Source organism: Calidris pugnax, unplaced genomic scaffold (genome assembly GCF_001431845.1).
Source record: "Calidris pugnax isolate Ruff unplaced genomic scaffold, ASM143184v1 scaffold360, whole genome shotgun sequence".
NCBI classification, from domain to species: domain Eukaryota; kingdom Metazoa; phylum Chordata; class Aves; order Charadriiformes; family Scolopacidae; genus Calidris; species Calidris pugnax.
Window position 1 is genome coordinate 1,263,281 of NW_015091129.1, and position 21,173 is coordinate 1,284,453.

A 21,173-nucleotide genomic window follows, 5' to 3' on the forward strand; every position below is an offset into this window, starting at 1 on the left:
ACTGTATCAAAGCAGTGACAGCAGCAGTATTTGAGAGATATCGCATTAACTATAAAAGTAAAGAAAAAGATTTCTTTTTGTCTCATTTGTACTACGACAGTAGCTGTAATCTTTGCCACTTCTGAATGAACAATACAAGTCAACAATAAACAACATAAAAACTGTTACAACTTTATAAAACAAAGGATGGAGTTACAGTTAAAAATTTAAAAACAAACACTAAAGCTCCCTCCAATTAGTTTGGATTTTTTAAGTGTAAGCATTTTCTACAATAAAGCTCTCTAACTCAGACAGTGACTCACTGCAACTTCAGAAAGAGGATGAGTCAACTCCTCCCCACCCATAAAGAGGAAAAGCAAATGCAAACAGCTCCTGCAATGAATTACAGCACAATGCCTTCAAGTCAGATCACTCTGAAAGTAGAAACACAGGCCTGAAATACAGTACAATAAAAAAAATTAAAAAGGAGCTGAAAAACTACTATGATGACAATGGCATAACAGCCCAATTATTGAGAAAGCGTATTAGAAAAAAGAGTCAATGTGAAAGAGTGTCTTACTAAATACTTGTAGCACACTGATTCCTGCCCTTATAGGCCTCCAGTAATGCTGCTGTTCTGTTTTCTTTACTGAGAAAATGCCAAAAAACGTATAAAGATGCTATAAGCCTGTGTAACCCAACTTGCTATTTCAGTACTTCAAAAGGCTCAGCTAGGTGCACCAGGGATATGCACAGATTTCCAGCTTTTCAGTGTAAACGGATTCTAATTACCTGCACATTAACAGACAAGAGAAACAGTCCTAGAAAAAGTGTGTAAAGAGACGTTTTGGCCAACATCTGACAACAGTAAAACAAGACTGATAGTGTCCTACTGCCATGGTCACGGGGGCAGGAGTAATCTGAAGTTCACACATTATAATTAAATAAACAAAACTGGCCAGCTTGTTCACAGTATTGCTGTCAGCTGGTAGGCCCCTTCAATTATTTGTTTCAATTATTTAGCTTACTGAAAATATCTGAAATACTTTTGTCGAATAACATGTGAAATGTCCAGGGAAAAAAGAAAAGAACGATGTGTAAGGGAAAATTAATGTTCGAGAGTCAGGGGAACTGGGGCCTTCCAGGGGACCAGGGCTGGGGGAAGGTGTCCCCATGGGGGTTGGCAAGGCAGCCCCTCCTGCCCCACCATCCCATCCTGGAGCAGGGCAGCTGAGGCGCACTGGGGGCAGCCTCAGCCCCAGCCATTGGCCACCTCCCTGGGGCTGGAGATGGGAATGGGACAGGAGAGGACATCAGCCTGCAGGTAGGGCCTAACCCAGGTTCCCCAGCCAGTCCCAGCCCGGTTCAAAGCAGTGGGGTGCTGGCTTTGGTGAGGACCAAGTGTTGGGGCCCCAGTGGAAGGCAGGTCCCTGGGCCTCGGTGGCCTGGCCACAGCCTCCCACAGCACTACTGGAGACTTTTCCTTGACATGGTGGGGTGGAGGTCTCCTTGGCTGTGCTGGTCCTGAGCTGACTCCCAGCACCCACAACCCAGTACAATGATGTGCTAAATTTCAGGACTTTGTGAGTGTTTCCTCTGATGCTACCTAGCATTCTGTTCCCTTTCCTCCTCATTTTATTAGTTGCTACATGTGGGTTTCAAGGGCAGACTGCATTTTGTGTATGTTCATTTTGTGTATGTTCATGTTCAAGCTTCCTCATTCTGGAGGCATCAGTGTGTTGCAGCAGGTCCAGGTCAGCAGAAAGCAGGACAACAGGCCAATATGCTAGTTGCAAATGCTTCTGGTTCAGGAAGTGGTATTTCTTCACTGGGTATCATGTTCTGGGCCAATCTGTGATATTAATGATACACCTGGAGCTGTGCCGGACGTGCTCTGGAAAAAGTGGCTAGCTTGTGGAGGAAGTGCTTGCAGAAAACCGCTTCCAGCAGGCTGGTGAAATCTCTCATCTTGTGCAAACCACTCTCACTTTGAACTTCAGAGTTTAATCTGAATATTTCAACCTCTTTCTAATTACATAGGTGCCAGTTATTGCCCTTCTATTAGGCCTGCCAATTTCCAGGCAGTGCCGTTCCAAAAAAGAAAACAAAAAAAAAAAACCAACCTAAAACCAAGATCTAGAGTATCAATATTAAGTTTTAGACATGTCTTATTCCTGGAACATTTCTGCCACAAGCTCATGTGCAGAAGAAGCAGAACTAATAGCCACCAGAGCTCAGTGAAGCGTGGAAGCTGCATTGATGCCTTTTTCACTCAAAGTTTCATTGAACAAAGATATATCTTAATATATTCACTGAAGTAGTATCGACAAGCCAAAATGTGAAGGGAGGAAATCAAGTTTAGTTTTTTAACTTTTTAATCCTACAATACCAAAAGATTTATGGTAACGTACTGCAGTGAGGGACATGGCCACAGCAGGGGAGGAGAGCTACTAAGGCATGCTCATGCGTTATCTTTTCCCTTCTGAAATCTGCTCTTTCTTTCTCCAGCACATAGTTTCGCAATGACTTTTTTTGTGTGGTTTTCTGTTTTGGACAGTACCCAAATTTAGCTGCTGCAATGAGCAGCGGGTTGCTGGGGCTGTGCAAACATGCTGGTTGCTAGGTGGGGTCTCCTGCGCGGTGCTATAAAAACATTGCAAGCCTTCTGTTCTCTTACTCCTGACTGTGCCACCCTGAAAAGTGATATTTGTGAGGAAAGAGGTAGGTTTTTGTAGTTCTTTGCTGTTTTCTGTAAACCTGACAAACTTTATGAATTGTATACTAAATTTGTCAAGTGACCTGGTACATTTTTCTGTGGGTTGGATTTGCTGGCATAGGAAAAGATGTGTGTGGGCAGGAGGAATTCCTTCACTTTTGAAATGTTTCAGGAACATGGAAGGGCTTGGACAACTAGTGCTTTTATTTAATGCATATAAAGAATTGAAAAAAAAAAACCAAAACTTACTTTGTGTTGACTGTTTCTATGCTTTCTCTGCCTTTGTAATAGGCTGTTGTAGGAATCTGCAGTAAAACTGGAGTTACTGGAAAAGTGTTTTGGATGGAAACGTAAACAAACAGCTGTTGTTACTTCAACAGTTTGCCACTTTGGGACTGTAGAGGGGTCGTTGCTCATGAAACTGATGAAAATGAGGGAAAACAGCCTTTTAGAAACATAAGAGCAAAACCCTGGTCTTGTGACTTAGAATTTAGGCAAAGCCAGATAAGTACAGGCTGTATCGTCTGGGGTTTGTTCTGCTACCACTGAAATTTGTAAGGATGAGATTGTTTTTCTCTCTGATGTTTTCATACCTCTTCAGTAGGCTTTCTCATTGTAATATAAATTATTGCATTAGATCTACTGCCTGTTTTTCTGATAAGATGTAATGACCTTAGTTTACATTAAGATCGTGGTAACTAGGATTGGACAGTAACCCGAGATGATATATATGATACAGTTCATGATATGGGTAGATAAGCATGAAGAAATGGTGTTGATTAACACAGACTGTAGTGTAAAAGTCTAGTTTGTGTCTTTAGATACAGTAAATATTGAGTATTGTTTCAAAACTTTAAAGAATTCTCATATGTCTAGTTCAAAGGTGCTTCTTCTGGGGACTGGGAGCCAGACAGAAAGCAACATTGCAGAAATTCTTGTGAAGCAATAGTTAGGGCTTCCAGCCTGGATCTCTGGTTTTTCATTGCAGTTGCAATGTTGATCTTTTGAATTTGGAATGATAAAATGCATAAAAATCACAATATTTTTCAAACTGAGAAATTGTAAGTTCTTGATCCTCTTTCCTTTTAAATGGGATGTTTACAGATTCTGGTCTGGGAATTGGGACACATGACCTGGGCAATATTTTATCAAACACTGTAATTCACAAATAGGTATTTTGTATGGAGTATCCAGAAAGAAATGTCACACTTTCCTACTGTGCCTTCTATTTGCACCACTCTGTAGATGCCTTTATTTTTTCATCTCCCTGTTCGTAGACCTTCCAATCCTTTTAATAATAAATTAAAATAATATTTTGAGTTAATTTATCCCTCCTGGATCTAGGTATTGTTTAGATGAGCTGTTTGCATTTTAGAGTGGCATGAATCAAAGCATTGGCAAAGACCTCTACTCTGTTAGGAGGCTGGGTGTCTTCCTAGGTTTAAGATTTCTTTTCTCTTATTAGCCATAGTTTCCTATAAAGCACGCAAACGGTTTTATGTGTAAGGTGGTTTCTTGACTTTCTGAGCCAATTCAAGCCAAGTTAGGTCTATTAGCCCCTCTCAAGAGCCATTGCCTACTTTGACTTCTATTAAAATTACTTTACTTGTTTACTAGATGGAAATAGATTTGCATGCCAGAGCATCTTTATTTAAAAAGGAGAGAAAACAAGAGATGTAGCCTTTAAGGCACAGAATTATTTTACTGTATCTGTAATTTAAATTAGGATAGACATAAGGGTTTAGAGGCTTAATAAACCAAATTTAGTGTAAGCTAGCAGTGTTCTGCTCTAGTCATCCCCAAGAGCAGTAAAACCTCTAGACCTGCGTGTGAGGAGTGGGAGTGGAGAGAGGCAGAAGAAATCAAGATGTTAGCAGTTCTCAGAGGAGCCAGCTCTACCAGCTTTATTCCTGATAAGCGTTACTCTATCCTACTTCTTATCGTATCTGGTGCTGTGAGACTGAATCTTGTTTCTTAATTTTAAACAATTATACACTCTGTGAATCTATTAATTGGCAGACATATCTGTACATGTCACTGTTGGTGACTCAGTGCACCTTGTATGGAGACTTCAAAATCTTTTCATTCTGCTGCATATGGCTTTTATGCGTGCTGTTATAAAACTTCAGATACTGTAGCGCTTCATCTGGCCTCAATATTACTTCTGTCAATACAGTAAGGGCGCTGGAGTCACTATAGCAGCTTGATAAAATACTGTTTTATTGTTACGTTTAATAGCAACATAAGTATGCTTTTGTGATCCTCAATAAATGACATGAGCATAAAAGTTGATCCTTATAATTTACAACATAATATTCTGACCATTATTTACCCAGATGAGACTTACTTTAAGTAACCTATAAACAAAGATTCAGAGTCAGTTTTTCTACCACCGCAGGCAGAGCTGAATTTTGTGCCTTCAGGGCTGAGGGAAAGGCATAAAAGTAAGGGTTTTCTGAGGAAGAGGGAGTGTGGGTGCCTCTTGCCTTGGAGAGGGAAGGGTGGAGCAAGGCTGGAGTGCTGGAAGAATGCTGTGGAGAGTAGCTGCCACTTTGTTGGCGGCTGGTGGTGAAAGTAAGTTCTACAGTTTTGCTATGAGGGAAAGAAGCAGCTGGGCTGCAGCGACGCTGCTTGGTCCTAGGTGTGGGTTACTTGAAATGACAACTCTTTGCCTTTCCGTTAGGACACAGAGCATAAGTAAGGCAAGTGAGTTTGCAGGAGAGGACCATCCTTTATTATAATGATGTATATGATCAACGTTATATGAACTGTGCCCCAAGACCGTGAATAGCATCTAATCTCTTCACACTAGATTCAAAACCACTCCTGTTAACCCAGTAAGATTATATTTAGTTTATTGTTTTATGTGTACTTTAAAACCAAGCCTTCCCTAAGAGATTGCTATGGAAGTGCATTTTGAAATAGTCATCTATTTTGAGCACACCAAAAATATTTTATTTGACAAAACATTAATTTCTGCTCTTCATTCCCTCACTGTTTCTAATAGTAAACAGAACATTCCTCACACCACAGTTGCTATGAAACAACCTATTCATTGTTTTTGGATGCTTAATGTCAAATCACATCACCATTGGTCTTTTTTCCCATTCTGCATGGTGTCTTACAGAAAAGTTGGACTGATTTTCATTACTTTTTTCACCTTCTTAAGTGGGTAATGCTCTATTTTTTTGTAGAAATAGGAGGACATACATAAGAAATAAAGTGTAGGTGAAACTTACAGATTTTACTTGTCTTCTGTAGAAAGTGCAAGTCAAAGAAATTACAGCATTTTGTCTTAACACACAAGAGGTCCAGGCCTAGTAAAGAATCAGACAAGAATACTTGTTTACCACTAAATTTGAACAGAACCAAGTATTTGGTAAGCTGAATGGACTTACCTGATACCTTAACTAATAGGGAGAGTTAGACTCTAATTTCAAATAGTCAAATAAGCAAATAGTCCAGCTCATTTACTTTTCTATTTCTAATCTAAAATATCTGCAAGTAGCTAAGGCTATAGGAGTGAAGAAGCAATTGTGGAGCATTGCGTCACTTGCCAAACATAAACAAAAGTTAGCTGCTTCCAATAGCACTGGCAACTATTGCTTGGGAAACTAATCCCTGCATGTCAGAGTTAAGAGAAGGGTTTTTTAAAACCTGGGAAACCTGGTAAGCTTTGAGTTGCACTGGTGCTGAAAATGATGAAAAATGGTATGTACCTAGATGAAAAATGGTTTGTAACTTGATGTTTCTCTTCCCAGAAACTCTGTAAACATGGCTATGGTATCAGAATTTCTGAAGCAAGCATGGTTCATGGAAAATCAGGAGCAGGAATGTATAGTAAGTATTATCACCTTTTGAAAGATTATGCTTATTTTCAAGTACTTTTTGAAGTGATTTAAAGGCATAGGGCACCAAATGTCTGTCCTATACTTAAAGGGAGAAAATCCAATGGCAAAACTCCAGCAGATTAGAACTGGAACCCAATTTTATTGCAGCAATAATCTAGTACAATCCAATAACCTAGTAAGTCTGGTATCAGATGAAAAGTTATTCTTATTTGCACATATAAGTCTAGTTATCACTTCCTAGGCAGTTACTGTAATTAAATTGTGATTCCTAATGGCCAATCACTGATTTACTCAAGTCATCCTCTTTAAGGTTGTAATCTGATGCACAGGTATGTGAATATGTTTGAACATGTTCAGATGACGTACATGAGAAAAACAGGGACTTTTAGGCTGAAGTGCAGGAAGCCATGAGTTGGAGCTCAGGAATGTAAAGGAGGAACTAGAGTCACTAATGTATGTCCTAGTTTTCATATCATGTGTTGTGCTTACGGTGGAAGGAGTCACAGTATGTAATAAAACACCTCAGACGATCAGTCCTGATACTGATTAGAAGGGATGCTTATGGTCGTGAGAAGTCAAGAGTTATTGCATGAGGATGACATGGAGAGTTTTTGTGATAATTAAGTTATCTTGGAGACATGGAGAGTTTTTGTGATAATTAAGTTAAGATACTGAAATGACTGTCAGTAAAGGTGAAGTGGCACACTGTGAAATCACAGAAGATCTCGAAAGAAATTTCCTCTTGAAAAGTATTGAACATAGAGGGGAGATTTCAGTAAATTAAGTTTTATGCCCTAGACCTTTGTGGATTTTGTGACTATAACTCCACAACATTTTGTGCATAAGCCTTTGGCTATCTATTCCGTCCTATCCCCTTTGCACTCCCAGTGTCCTGAGTCATTCTGGTTGTGTTGGTTACAGTTTTTTATTGCTAGTAGATATTTGTCATGGAAACCAGTATACATACAAAGACTAACCTAGTCTTCCTGTCTGGGAAACAGGCAGCAAACCAGTCCCATTCCTCTGTTGACTTATCACACAAGTCACAGCGATTTTTTCAAAAGTATGCAAGACACTGCCTTTAAGTATGCAGTCCCTCTGCTCTCAAGAAACTCCTAGTGATAGAATTGTGTAGGGAGTTGAATGTTTGATTATCCAATGTCAAAAGTGTACAAAATTCAATACAGAATGCAGTATATGTATCCATAAGACCTTGCCATTTGTCTTGTGCTATTTAACTTTAGTGGCAAAGGATTGGAAAAAAATAAAAAAATGAATTGTTGAAACAGGACAAAGAATATAGGTGATTCTGAAAAAGTTTAGCTAAACTACTGTGATATTTTTTTAATAAAACATGTCAACATATATCATACCAAGGAGAATTTTATATAAAAATTTCATCCAATAATCTTGAGGCATTTTACAGCTTCTGTAAAGGACAATAACAAGTATGGCATCAGTTAGATAGTGCTGTTAGGTACTAGGCCGTACCAGTAACTTGATTTGTCATGTTGCTGACCTAGGGCAAGTCATGTAATCTGTCACGTAGTGGAATTCATCATCCTTAGTTATTCCCAAAGCACTTTAGACATGGACTGGGGAGTGCCTATGTAGGAGTGGATTCACCTAAGGCAGGCAGCGGATAATGCCTGTGAAGAAAGTGTGGCTTTCATCTCAAGTTTCAAAGAAGTTGGGTAACTTCTTGTTCTCCACTTCCTTGTAGGATTAGATTTGAACTCTTCTCAAAGATCTTGGAAAAGAAGAAGTGCTTGCAGCCTTAGATATGAGTCAGCAGGGAAGTTACTTAATGTGATGCACAGTCAGTAGGCATTAGATGAGCAAGGAAATTAGTAGCACTTTGCTGGCAGTGCCTGTAGGATTTAATTGTGGTTTTAGAGCCTTTAAAATTTGATGTAATTGCCTAATGTGACAGTTAAGAAGTATTTTCCTGTTGAGTCCAATTTATTCTGAGAAATAGATCTTCAATATATGAAATACTTTGTTTAAGAGGTCTGAAAGAAACAAATCCAATGCATATCCATTACTAAGTCCATTTAGTTCTCTGTAGTTACAAAACTGTTTATGTTCCTTGATAGGCCTGTGATAGGCAATACCAAATACATAGTTTATTAGGCATCTAAAACTGCTTCTTTATAAAAATATTCTTTGGAATGAGCAATTTATTATTTATTTTATTGTATCTTTTTTTCCCTCTGCAGAAAAGTTCAAAAGGTGGCCCTGGAGTACAGTCATACCCTAACTTTGATCCATCAGCTGATGTTGTTGCTTTGGACAGAGCTATTACTGTAAAGGGTAAGAGGAGTAAATAGTTAGGCTGCTACATTAGAACTGTTCCTTAGGAAATTTTGAGAATTTAACTGAATAAAATATCAGAGAGGCAGTGGCAAGCGGGAGGGGTATTATGTCTGCTTTTGAAAGCTTGGCAATACATTAAATTATGCCATTTGGTAAAGACATGTCTTGTCTTACAATTTCAGACCCTGATACTACATTAAAGTTCTTGAATATGTTGAAGGATGGGCTGTGAAAATAAAATTTCTAAAGAATCAAAAATACCTTTTAATTTGATTTCTATAAAATCCCTGCAAGAGGCAGTGAATATGCTGATAATGTAGTGTTTGCGTATACTGTGCTTCTCTCTTTTAATAAAATTCACATTTGGCACTTTGCCTATACTTTGAAAGCTGTTTCAATTTGACTTCCTGTGATTAAATGACTATGTCATCTGTTTTATTTTTCTTCAGTTATTCTGTAGTGAAAGTTCTGCAGTCAGAACTCTTCAAAACTTTCTGTAATAAATTGTAGAAACATAGGTGTCTCTGTTCTATGGGATTCTATTAATTTGTTTTCCTCACTAACTCACTAATAAGTCAGTAGATGATGACGCTTTTTCCTTTGGTTAAACTTCAGTGTGTCGAAAAATCAAAATATGACAGAAAGCAAATAATATAATGTAAAAATTATTACTTTGCTAAGTGATGCACTAGAGACAGGTATATTTCCAATATATTAGACATGTTGTTTTTTGGTGACTCATAGGTGTGGATGAAGCCACCATCATTGACATCTTGACTAAGAGAACAAATGCTCAGCGTCAGCAGATCAAAGCAGCCTATCAGCAGACCAAAGGAAAGGTAAAGTATATTCAGGCCAAACTTAAATTTACACCCAGGATATCAATGTTGCTTCTAGCTCAGATGACACATATAGCTTTAGCTTCATAGAACAAAAAGGTACAGTCACCTGCCTTTTGTAGTTTGTGAAAACCACGACAGAATTATAAAAACATATTGCCAATGCTGAGCCTTTGAATATGGCAGCCACTACTCTGAAGTAAAAAGACAAATTTTGAAGTTCTGACTTTCCAGCTTTTTGAATGCCTATAAAGATCCTTTAAATCACTAAATTGCTGGGAATGCAAAGATTTCACTACCACTTGGAAGACAGTCTGCTCAGAGAAAGGGAGAGGTGGAGAAGGGGACTTGGAGGCATCTCTCTGAATATTTAAGCCCAGATAGAATACTAAATAGGATAGGAAAGTTGTAGGACCATAACGCTGTTCCACAAGTATACTAAAATTGGTATGGGGATAAGTGTATGAGGGCCAGTGTGCTTCTACCTCTGAGTGGTGAAACTACCACTGCCTGGAACTGAGCTTAGAAATTACTGCATGTTTCTGGAAAAGTTTTCAATTGCTCTTACTATTCTGTATAAAAAAATTATCCAGTTTCACTGAATTTCACTGAATTTTTAGAGTTGGAAGGGACCATAGAGATCTAGTCCAACTCCTCTGCTGAAGCCGGATTGCCTAGAGCTAGAGCATGTTGCTCAGTTGAACCTGCAATTCTAAATTGAAATTACAATTGCACAGTTGGCATACCAGAGTTACTGAGCTCCTTGGAAGGTGATTTCTTTGAGTTTTTTGCTTTGAAACTCTTAAGTGTAGCTTTTAAGGGCTTACTTAGGAAATAAGTCTAGTATCTCATTTACCAAGCTTTCCTATTTCAGTTCAGGAAACCTCACTTGTGGCTTTCGTGTCTGTCTGCCCCTTCAGAGGAAGCTTCAGCCTTGAAACTATATTTTTTAAGGACTTAAATTAAAATACAACTTCAGAGGCACTGGGAGACTAATGCTGTTAGATTATTTGATACTGTGGTTCCTGGGCATACCATCAAAAGCAGAACAGAACTAACTATGGACATTGTGCTTGCTTCTGAAATAATTTCATTGGTTTACGTATCCTGACAAAGCAGGTTGACCTTCTCACTCTAACAGCCACCACCTTGACAGATACTTGGTGGAGAACAGGGCTGTAACGTTTAGTGTAACAACATAAAGTATTAAGCATTTCCAGATAGGAGGCAGAATAAACGAGATATTTATTATTTTTAAACTCACATTTGGGTCAAATCAGAATATAGCCCAAATCTTAACTTCAGTTTTGTGTAGGATGATATTAAAGTATGTCCACAGAATTTCCACTGCAAGTTCTGTATCCTTTATGCAATAAATGGATGAATTAAAATGTTATCCAGATCAGAAACTCAGTCATAATTATAACAGCAATATAGTATTACCTTCTCTTAAAATACAAGCACTGTATTTTGAGTCTTCTGTAGATGGGTGAATAAAGCTGAACTGCAATGTATCACAATGCTCTTGAACACTTACTGAAAACTGACATTTTGATAAACATAAAGGCAATAAATTAAAAATTTCAAGTAGGGCTTCATAATTCTTTCTGGTAGCTAAAGGAATGATGTAGACTAAGATTCATGAGAGACCAGACTTAATTTTTGTACTGTAGCTGTCAGCAGTTTTTTTACCGCTCTCTAGCTTAGTGTGTTTCTTATTCTTCTTGTCACAGAGTCTGGAGGAAGCCTTGAAAAAAGCTTTGAAAGGCCACCTGGAAGATGTTGCTGTGGCACTTCTCAAAACTCCAGCTCAGTTTGATGCTGAAGAACTAAGAGCCTCTATGAAGGTAAGGCAAAAGGTTCTGAGAAAAACTTTCCTAATGAGCATAAATAATAATCAGGACCTGCAAGTGACACTGGACCTGGATTTCAAAGCTAGTGTATTGTCTGCATTTTAACCCCATTTTGTAAACAAATCTGTACTGGTAATCCAGGTTCTGAGAACAAGACCCAGCAATCTCTGCTGTATTTCAGGATTGGAGGAGATTGGCTGCAAACAGTATTCTTTTGTGTGAATGAACTCTTTCTGCCTTCTAAAAACTGGTTGCTGATGTAGTGGTAGAAAGCCATAATGTGTTTACGTACATGTTTACGTAAGAGAAAACAAAAAGCTAAGGGGGTACTTTTCTTCATAAATTTTGCATTCCTATCTTTTATGTGCACTGCTTGGTCCTTTTAGCATTTCCTTTGGGTACCAGTAGTATTAGATGTGACAAAAAATGAATTCCAAAAGAGCTGAAATAACAATATCATATAGAAGAACAATGTTAGGTTTTGTTTCTTGTTCCACGTGGGGCTCCTAACAACCAAGTCCATGATTTTCATCTTATTTCTGGTCTTCTCAATTTTAAGTTTTTTTATCAAGCGACATTTCTAAAAATTCAACCATTTTCGTCAGGGGCTCGGAACTGATGAAGATACCTTAATCGAGATTCTGGCCTCAAGAAACAACAGAGAGATCAGAGAAGCCAGCAGATACTACAAGGAAGGTAATCAGACCAAGAAAGAAATACTAAAGATGTAACTCTAAAGTAGGCACATTAGAGTCACAGCCCCACGTAGCTTTTCAAAGCTGAGATGACATTGTAGGAGGCAAGTGAAACTCCACATAAGATTAAAAGAGTTGCAGGGGAGGGAGGTCCTATTGATTTTTTTCTGACTGACACAGATCCCAATACAGAAGGAAAAGGCACAGCATCACCACCAGAACTGTAGGTATCTCATGGGTTTAGATGCTTTCCAGGATGCAAGCAAAACCCAGTCACTCTTATTCTCTTGTAACTAAGCCTTGCCTGAACTCTTAAGCCTCTCAAGACCTCTAGGCTTGAAAAAAAAAGCCCGTTGAGTAAGCAACACAGATGAGGTTAGCAGTATGAGCAACCAGGGAGCTAAAGAGGGAGAGTCTTGGAAGAGGTGACTAAAATGCATTGTGGCATCTTTCTTATATCTAGAGTTCACTGCAGTCAGTTGGTGTTGTCTAATTAAATCATGTTTTCTGAGATTATAAACTAAATTTTACAAGATATTTCCATTCAAATAGTCTCAGTCAGAAGCCCAAAGTAATGGTTTGAATTTTCAGAAGAGTTTTGTGATGGAGTTCAGTGCTTATAAAAACAACCAGAGATAAGAACAAAAGACAAATGGCTCAGAAAAAGTTTCAGGCTTTTTTTTTTCTCACTTCACAATCAAGACCCCAAGACAATGCCACCCACAAGACCTTACAGAAAGACTTTTTCAGCAAATTTTAGGTTTAGCCTCCCAATTTCACGGCGTGTCTCAGGGATTAGAGAACATGTTGCAAATATACTGCTTCTCTTGAGGCTGAATGAGAGAAAATAAGAAAACTAGTGGGCATATTTAAGTGGGAAATGAAGAAAAGGCTGAAAGAATCACAGAATTATAGAATGGTTTGGGTTGGAAGGGACCTTGAAAGATCACCTAGTTAACCTAGTTCATAAGCTTTAAAACAACCTGTGAATTGTTTTTCTTTTGACTTCAGTGCTAAAGAGAGATCTGACACAAGACATTATCTCTGACACATCTGGAGACTTTCAAAAGGCTTTAGTTGCTTTAGCAAAGGTATGCTGTGCTTAAGCATTTTGGATGACATTACCTGTAATAACAAAATAATGTAAGACAATTTTAGGGAAATACATACAAAAAATAGCATTTAGGCAACATTCATTTCCTTGCATTATTTTATATTTATATGTCTTAGACCATGTGAAATTGTTCTTAAACAAGTATAATGAGATTGTATCTCAAATGCATTTTAAAAAACAGTGAAATTTTTTGTGTGGTAACTGTGAGCACTTGAAAAAACAACAGGAATAATATCAACTGACTAGAAACAGAAAAAGAAGAAATTCTTAACATTAATAAATCAATAAACCTTTTTGGCTTGCTGTTAAAATATGTTTCTAATAATTAGATAATGGGACAGGGGCAGGGACCTAACAAGTGGACAATGTATTTTGTGAATTTATGTTCAAAAGCAGATGATTTTAAATATGAAGTGCCCAATTAAAATACCCTTTTAAAATGCATAAATATTTGATTCCATGGTTGTTGAGTACACATATATGGAGCTTGTATGTGCACACAGGATTATTTTTTGATACATCTCTGTGCAGCATTTTGATTTTCAGCTTTTGGTTTCAAACCAAGTTGAAGCAATCTATTGAATGGTCATCAGGGAGCTTCAACTTCATATCTTCAACTTCACATTAAGAAACAATATTTCCTATGAATTTTAATGTAGAACTTCAGAAATAAGCTGCTGATGGCCTTAGAAATCTTACTACTGGCTGATTAACAATTACAACAGTTTTATTCACAGAATGATTGTTATAACTCTATCTGTCTGTAATTGTGTATTATGTATGAGGATGGTAGGGTGGAACTCTAAAATGATGAGTTTTGATTGAACTGAGTGATTGTGAGTACCAGTGAAACCTTATTTTTTTATTTATTTGTGTATGCATGTAGGCTGACCGATGTGAAGATTCTCATGTGAATGATGAGCTTGCTGACAATGATGCCAGGGTGAGATCACACTTCATCTGATTTATTTGAGATTACAAACTGTGGCTGGGAATGTTCTACCTGAATCTTGTGCACTGCAGACCTAACAGAGATTTATATGTTCTGTAGCCATCTTCTCAGGGTGGATACTATTTTAAAAAGTATGTGTAAACTTTGCACACTTCGAAGTCAAATCTTCACCCTAATATTTAACTTCAGAAATGTTTCTGCAAGACTTTTTCTAGTTCATATAAAGTCTGCAGACCCTTTTAACTAGGGGTCAACAGTTGGAGAAATCAGACACAATCTTCATTCTATTTATAACACAGCTCTTGAATTGTGGAACAAGGGTGTGCTCAAGTATATACAGAATCAGCTACCATACCTTGACCAGTGTGAACTCTGCAGTATGTTAGCTGTAGCAATTGCTTTACAGTGATTAAGTTTTCAAGATTACTGGATAAACCTCTCAGTCATTTTCCGAATAATTCTAAAGCCAGCAACTGATCTTTCCTTTATTTCTTCCACCATAAGTGTGACCATTTTTGTTAAAATCTTGGCAAATCTTAGCAGTCTTTACTGCATATTTACCTGTAAATTCTTACATCCTATTAGAATTCAAAAGCAGATTGGCTTTAAATTGATTTTTTTAAAAAATCCAACCAAGAAAAGGCCATTAAGAATGCTTTTATTTCTCCCACATAAGGAGCATAGTTTTGTCATCAGGCCTTGATATGGAAGGTCAGTAAATTAATAGTCTGTCTAAGGTCAAAAGTACAGTACTATTTCTCTTCGTATAGATGGAGTGTGGTTAAATCTTTTTTCCTGTGTGGAGGTCTTTAATTATTACTTCTAGAGAGGTTTGTGGAGGTGAGGAAGATGAAGGACACTGATTTGATTCTTACGTTCTATTAAAGTCACTCCTGGGAAGACCAGGAGTACTCGACTCGGTGTGTAGGCTGCTCCTTCACATTTGTCCAGTCAATATCAGAGATAATTTTGTTTGTCTGAATAAAACTTACCAGCCCTAAACGCCCACACAGCCTGCAAGCATATCATAATACATGAAAAATATCTTCATTCAAGTATGTAATGTAACCAGGAGAGCTAGATGGTGATCGTAAAATGTCTGAAAATATGTTTTGTAGCTGCATAGTGTTCTCTGGGAACTATTTTGACGTAACTGAAATATGAAGTATTCCTTCTAGAGCTAGAGATAGTTTGTGGTTGTGTAGAGTTTTGTTATGGGTTGTGTCAAGGGCAAGCATTCATTGCTGACAGGCAGTGACCTACCTTTGGCTGGTTGTATTTCTGTTTGGGTTTTACTATACTGATGTAAAATTTACTGCTTTCTTTTGTTTATGACAGGCCTTGTATGAAGCAGGAGAGAAAAGGAAAGGAACAGATGTTAATGTGTTTGTTACTGTTCTTACTGCAAGAAGCTATCCGCATCTCCGAAGGGGTAGGCTTGATGAAAGTGTTCCACAGGAATTGCATTTTGAACTTGGCTTGCTCATGAACTCAGAAAAAACATAGATTATCAAGACATGACTCTGACTGCTACAAAGGTCCTAGTAATTGGACACATACTTGCTGAGTAAGGGTGAAGTTGGCAGCTTGACTGATCTTTCTGCACTAGTGATGAGCAATACCATTTAGGTTGCTAACAAAGCTATTACTGTGAAGCCTCACATGGCTAGTGATCATAAGGCCAAGGAATCCATGTAGCAGGGGCTCTGAATGCTCCCCAACACAGTATTGCTCCTCAGCCGGTTTGCCCTGGGTAGAGGGATATCACCTAATGTTACAGGCTCCAGAGGAGTCATTGGACCACCTGTATCCCTACCAATGGAAACACGAATGCTACCATCCTAACAAAGTCCCATTCCTTATGCTGACTCCAGCAGTCGAGGGAGTAGCACTGCTGTTTGCACTGTGCTGGCTGAAGAAAATCAGAAAGATGGCCTACAGTCAGTCATCTGTGTGCACTGCTGCAGCAGTGCGGGCAGAATAAAGCAGAGGCAATGCAGGGAGAATACTATATTTTCATCACTACCACTGAGTTTTCTTCCCTTATCTAGTCTTTCAGAAGTACACCAAATACAGCAAGCATGACATGAACAAGGTGATGGATTTGGAGCTGAAGGGGGATATTGAGAACTGTCTGACTGCCCTTGGTAAGTGGATCTGCAGGTTGTAACCTAGTATATAAGCAGACCATATGAAAAACTACTTTTCACTTCTGTTGTGCTTGCTCTGAAAGGAAGCTATTCTGGGCTTAAACTTGCTTTGTTGAGAAACTTACTAAATAATACTTCGGAAAATCTAGTCTGAACGTAGTGATTTAATTGAGTTATTTAATGTCAGTTAAAGTTCATGAATGAGTCGAAGTACCTCTCCTTATATGTAGAAGGGTCTTCTAAGGAAAACAGATGTGTCAACAACATAGGAAGACCTTTACAGAAAGTTAATATGCTAAAAGTTAATATGCTAAAAGTTTTGAACCTGTCTTCAAAACATAACCAAACCATCTCTTCTATAAATTTTGTTTTTCAAAGACTTAGATAATATATGATTATTAAAAATAGAACTAATTTCCTTCTGCAGTTTTGTTCAAGAAAATATTCTTAACAGGTTCATACTAAAACCCTTAACATTACTGTTTCTCATGAACAATAAGATGAGGCAGTGACTCACTTAAATCACTCTTACCAGTGAACCAGGAACGGAATCAGAAACCAGACACCCATCTTGTTCTCCACTTTTGTATCATGGTCAAGCTTACTTTGCATAAAATAATGAGTCCCATCAGATCCCTCTTAATATCAGAAATGGAAGGCAAGTGCTTAGTATCACTTGGTTTACAAAACATCATATCATAACACCAGCTCTGCTGACGAAGACACAAATGTTCTCACATTCTTTTTCTTGGAAACTGCAAAATCTTTCTTAATTTTGTGGCAATAAACTAGGGAGTGCAGTTTTACCACTATTCTCCCCTGACTGAATAGTTTTCTAAATAGACAGAGGAAGGAATTCCTACTTCTCCCATATTTTGAAGAAAGGTAAAAAAGAAGTAGGTAAACAGGGTATGCTCGTAGGAACACCGCTACCAGGAGTGACTGCTTTTAAAGTGTTTTCTTTCCAAACTTTTGCCCTTTGTTACTTGTTATATGTATAACAGATGCGACCTAATCTCATTGTTTCATTGCAGTGAAGTGTGCCACAAGCAAGCCAGCTTTCTTTGCTGAAAAGCTCCACTTGGCAATGAAGGTAACCTAAAGAAAGAACTTCTCTTTGTAAAAATGGGGTGCTTTGTGTGCTAGAGCTCTCTACATCCTTTGCATGATAAAAAAAGACTGCAGAAGGAAATTCAATACATTTCTCTGTCTCCTGTTTTTTCCTTGAAACTTCTTTCGATAGGAGGAGAGGTTTGTTTGCTGCATTGTGTTCTGGAAGGCATCTGTCCATCCATACATATGTCTTTTACTCTAGACAGTGACAGAAAGCTAACTGGAACTTTTCTTACTTAAGAAATCATGAAAATATTAGGTAAAAGTAAATAGGAAAGCAATTAAAAATCTGGACAAGAACCATGTAGAAAGTTAATCTTTGACAGGACATCTATGGTCCTTCTGGCAAAGTTGGAACCTGAGTTGAGTGAGACAGCTGGAGATCGTGAAACAGTCTAGTATTGAAATATTTTCATAAATCCTGTGACTTGGTTGGGAGCAGTATGTGAAAAATTGAGCGTATCATTATGAAAATACAGTTCATTGCACTCTTTTAAAAAAATAATTAAAAAAGGCAGTGAAGTCCAGGTTGGATCTGGTGTCTAGCAAATGCAGTGAGGGACATTCCTCTTTTTAGGAAACAGCCAAAAGAAACGTGTAAAAAGGAAATCCAGGGGTGCAGGTAGCCTATCAGAAATGAATTGTGCTCACAGGGAATAGAAGGGGGTTGTGAGAGGACCCCTTCATGAGAGATGTTAAAGGAATAAGATGGGGATCTTGTACACCCTCAAAGTGATGGATTAACACACAGAACCTTGATTTAAAGTGTTTCAAGCACATAAGTAGCCTTTTTTCTTTTTTTCTTTCTCATTTTTAACTATTCATTTTTCTCATTTTTCTTTTTTCCTTTTTCTTTCTTCCTTTTTTTTTTTTTTTTATCAGGGTTTTGGGACACGGCACAAAGACCTCATCAGAATCATGGTTTCGCGCCATGAAGTGGATATGAATGAGATCAAAGGCTATTACAAGAATCTGTATGGCATCTCTCTCCGCCAAGCCATTATGGTAGGTTTTCTGTCAGATGACGTATGAAATGCAAAACAACCAAGTGATTTTGAAAGTTCAGTAAGCGTTTGTTAACTCCTCCGCTCCTTAGTCACTGGTTCATCCTGAGTAACTAATTGTAGCTGAATAATTCATGTTCCCAATGATCCATGTGCTGGTAGAATGAATTCATTTTCTGGGGCAATATTTTTATCACAAAAGCTATAGCAATTTGCTAGGAGTGGTGCATGTCTCAGGATGTCATCTTACAGTAGAAGCCAAGAGTTGAATGGAGACTGCAGTGTCCCTGAGTTCCTGTGCTTGGGCAAACATAAGGTACATTGGCAGGACAGTGGAAATGATTGCCCTGACAACTCTATGATACTTGATGCAACTGGCTATTGGTTTTTAACATTGAAGGTATTCCTGCAAATACCTCGTTAACTTGACATTTATTTGGCCCACTTTCCAGGTACTTAAGTAAAAGTATCTTCTCAAAGGGGACAAACCACCCAGAATATTTTCCAGAAAATTTAAACCAGTGAGAGACTTAAGACAAAAAAAAAAAATCTCAATTGGAGTAGAAACATGCTCCATACTTCTATCAAAATGCCCTTTTGATTTTTATTGGTGTCTGCATTTTTTTCAGTTAGGTGCCAAAGATTACTTTTAGTCTTCCATCATGAGTGTGTGTGATCTGTAATTTGGTATGTAATCAGATCACCTGATTGTCTTCCAAAGTGATGTCCAAATGGCTTGAGGTGTAGTTTAGCTACACTAAACAATCGATACGTCTCTGCAAAGTAGATTCAAATTTGACATAAGATAGCATGGAATAATTCCAGTGCATTTCTAATGCATATTATCCATTTTTTGTCCAAGCTGCATACACGATTGTATGGTGAATAGAACATCACTGTAATACTAGCCTGTGTTTGAGATGATCCTAGATACAACATGCATAGTGTTTTAAAATTAAGGAACATTGGGCATCACTGGTCATGGGAGGCATTTTCACTTTATCTCAAGAAGAAAAGCTTAAGTTCCAGGGTAGATAGAAATCTTCTGTGATTCTTTTGTTTATTTATGCCATGAGACCTCCCAGGATTTTTATTGGCCTCTGTTCCACTCTGGAAATACATGTGTTTATTTCTAGGTCACACAAATAACTTCAGTGAGAGTACTAGTTCAAGCCCAGACTGTGGTTAACACATATGTGTAATCAAATGACTAATTTATTTAGGTGAAGGATCGATGTTTGGTAAATATATATTTAATGCTTACTGAAATTTATTTCACTTGAGACCATTATCCTAAAAATTGTGTTTTTTTGTTCTTAAATTTACAGGATGAACTCAAAGGGGATTATGAAAACATCCTAGTGGCTTTATGTGGAAGTGATAACTGAGTTTCATGTTTGTGCAATGCACTCAAGCTCTGAGTTGCTGAAGGTCTTTATGTTTACCTCAGCTGTCTATATAATACAGGCCTTACACAGTGAGGTTTTCTGGAATGGTACTTAGTCCATATATGTTATGTCAAAAACCTGTAACCTGGAATGTATTTTTTCAGTATCTTTATTCTGAATGGCATTATTATCTCTTGTTGCCGTTACTTAGCCAAAGTCAAAGAATGCCCCTAAGTTTCTATTTGCTTGTTTAATCATGAAAAAGGTGAAGTTTTTATCTATGCAAAGAAAATAAACTTTTAAAAATTAAACTAATCTGTGTGGAGCTTTGTATGTTGTTGCTTTTCTGCATTTAATTTCAACTTGTCTGCCTATAGTGCATAAGGGGAAAAGCAGTAAATAACTTAAATAATCAAAAAAGGATGTAGCAATATCTCACACCATAGCTGAGCCTATATCTTTCATTTCACTTCTGGTAGGGTTCATGAAAGTCAGATGTAAGAAAAATAACTAAAGATAACTTAATAAAAAAAATTCTAAAAAAGCTAATGATATCTCTGTCTTGTTCTTTTGTTCATTTAAATTCCAGCACACATAAATCTTCTACAGTTTTTTCATAGAAAAAAAAAAAATTGAAAAACTCTTCGTAACCCATGCAGGACTTTTATCTTTTTCCTCTGTAATTTTTTTATATTGTCTGCATAGTGAAAACAGTACTGTCACTACCTCTGCTTTGGACAGCGTTCATGCCTGGCATTACTGTCCCGATTGTGCCAGATGCTGTACAAATTAATTATTATAGGCCTCAGGTGCACTGGTGGAACTATGCATTCATTACTTGACAGTTCTCTGCTACATACAAACACTGTTGGTTGTTATGGTGGCCTCTACTGATTTGAACAACAGCATGATAATCTATTGGGAAATCAAAGGCCGTCTTGGCTAATCCATGTAAAACATTACAGGCTCTCCTTGCTTCATATTGGGATGGTCTAGGATAACAGAACTAGGTATCTGGAAAAAATGAAGTCTTATTCTAGAAGAACCATTGGCATTGCTAGAGCTGGAGAGAAAATTCCCATGTGTCTTCCACAGTTTTGATCTACCCCAATTATTTTCCAAGATCTTTAGTTCCTACCCTACCATAGTTTACTTTTCAGTAATCTTTGTTGTCCTCACAGGATAAGTGGAACAGAGCGATTC

General features: G+C 37.7%; 1 protein-coding gene across 1 annotated transcript; it reads left to right on the forward strand.

The window, feature by feature from the left end:
• The first annotated feature begins 2,618 nt into the window (after nucleotides 1-2,618).
• On the forward strand, nucleotides 2,619-20,285 carry ANXA1 (annexin A1). The gene is made up of 13 exons (XM_014958498.1): nucleotides 2,619-2,700; nucleotides 6,457-6,535; nucleotides 8,766-8,859; nucleotides 9,607-9,701; nucleotides 11,435-11,548; nucleotides 12,160-12,250; nucleotides 13,261-13,340; nucleotides 14,250-14,306; nucleotides 15,654-15,747; nucleotides 16,367-16,462; nucleotides 17,500-17,558; nucleotides 18,461-18,583; nucleotides 19,911-20,285. The coding sequence occupies exons 2-13, from the start codon at nucleotides 6,470-6,472 to the stop codon at nucleotides 19,968-19,970; spliced, it is 1,029 nt and encodes a 342-aa protein (XP_014813984.1). The 5' UTR covers nucleotides 2,619-2,700; nucleotides 6,457-6,469; the 3' UTR covers nucleotides 19,971-20,285.
• The last annotated feature ends 888 nt before the right edge of the window (nucleotides 20,286-21,173 follow it).

Bases quoted from the DNA above. Each gene is read 5' to 3' on its own strand.
- ANXA1 (XM_014958498.1), top strand. From the start codon at position 6,470: ATGGCTATGGTATCAGAATTTCTGAAGCAAGCATGGTTCATGGAAAAT. The intron at 13,341-14,249 runs GTATGCTGTGCT...GTATGCATGTAG, and splicing joins CTTTAGTTGCTTTAGCAAAG to GCTGACCGATGTGAAGATTC. The intron at 14,307-15,653 runs GTGAGATCACAC...TGTTTATGACAG, and splicing joins TTGCTGACAATGATGCCAGG to GCCTTGTATGAAGCAGGAGA.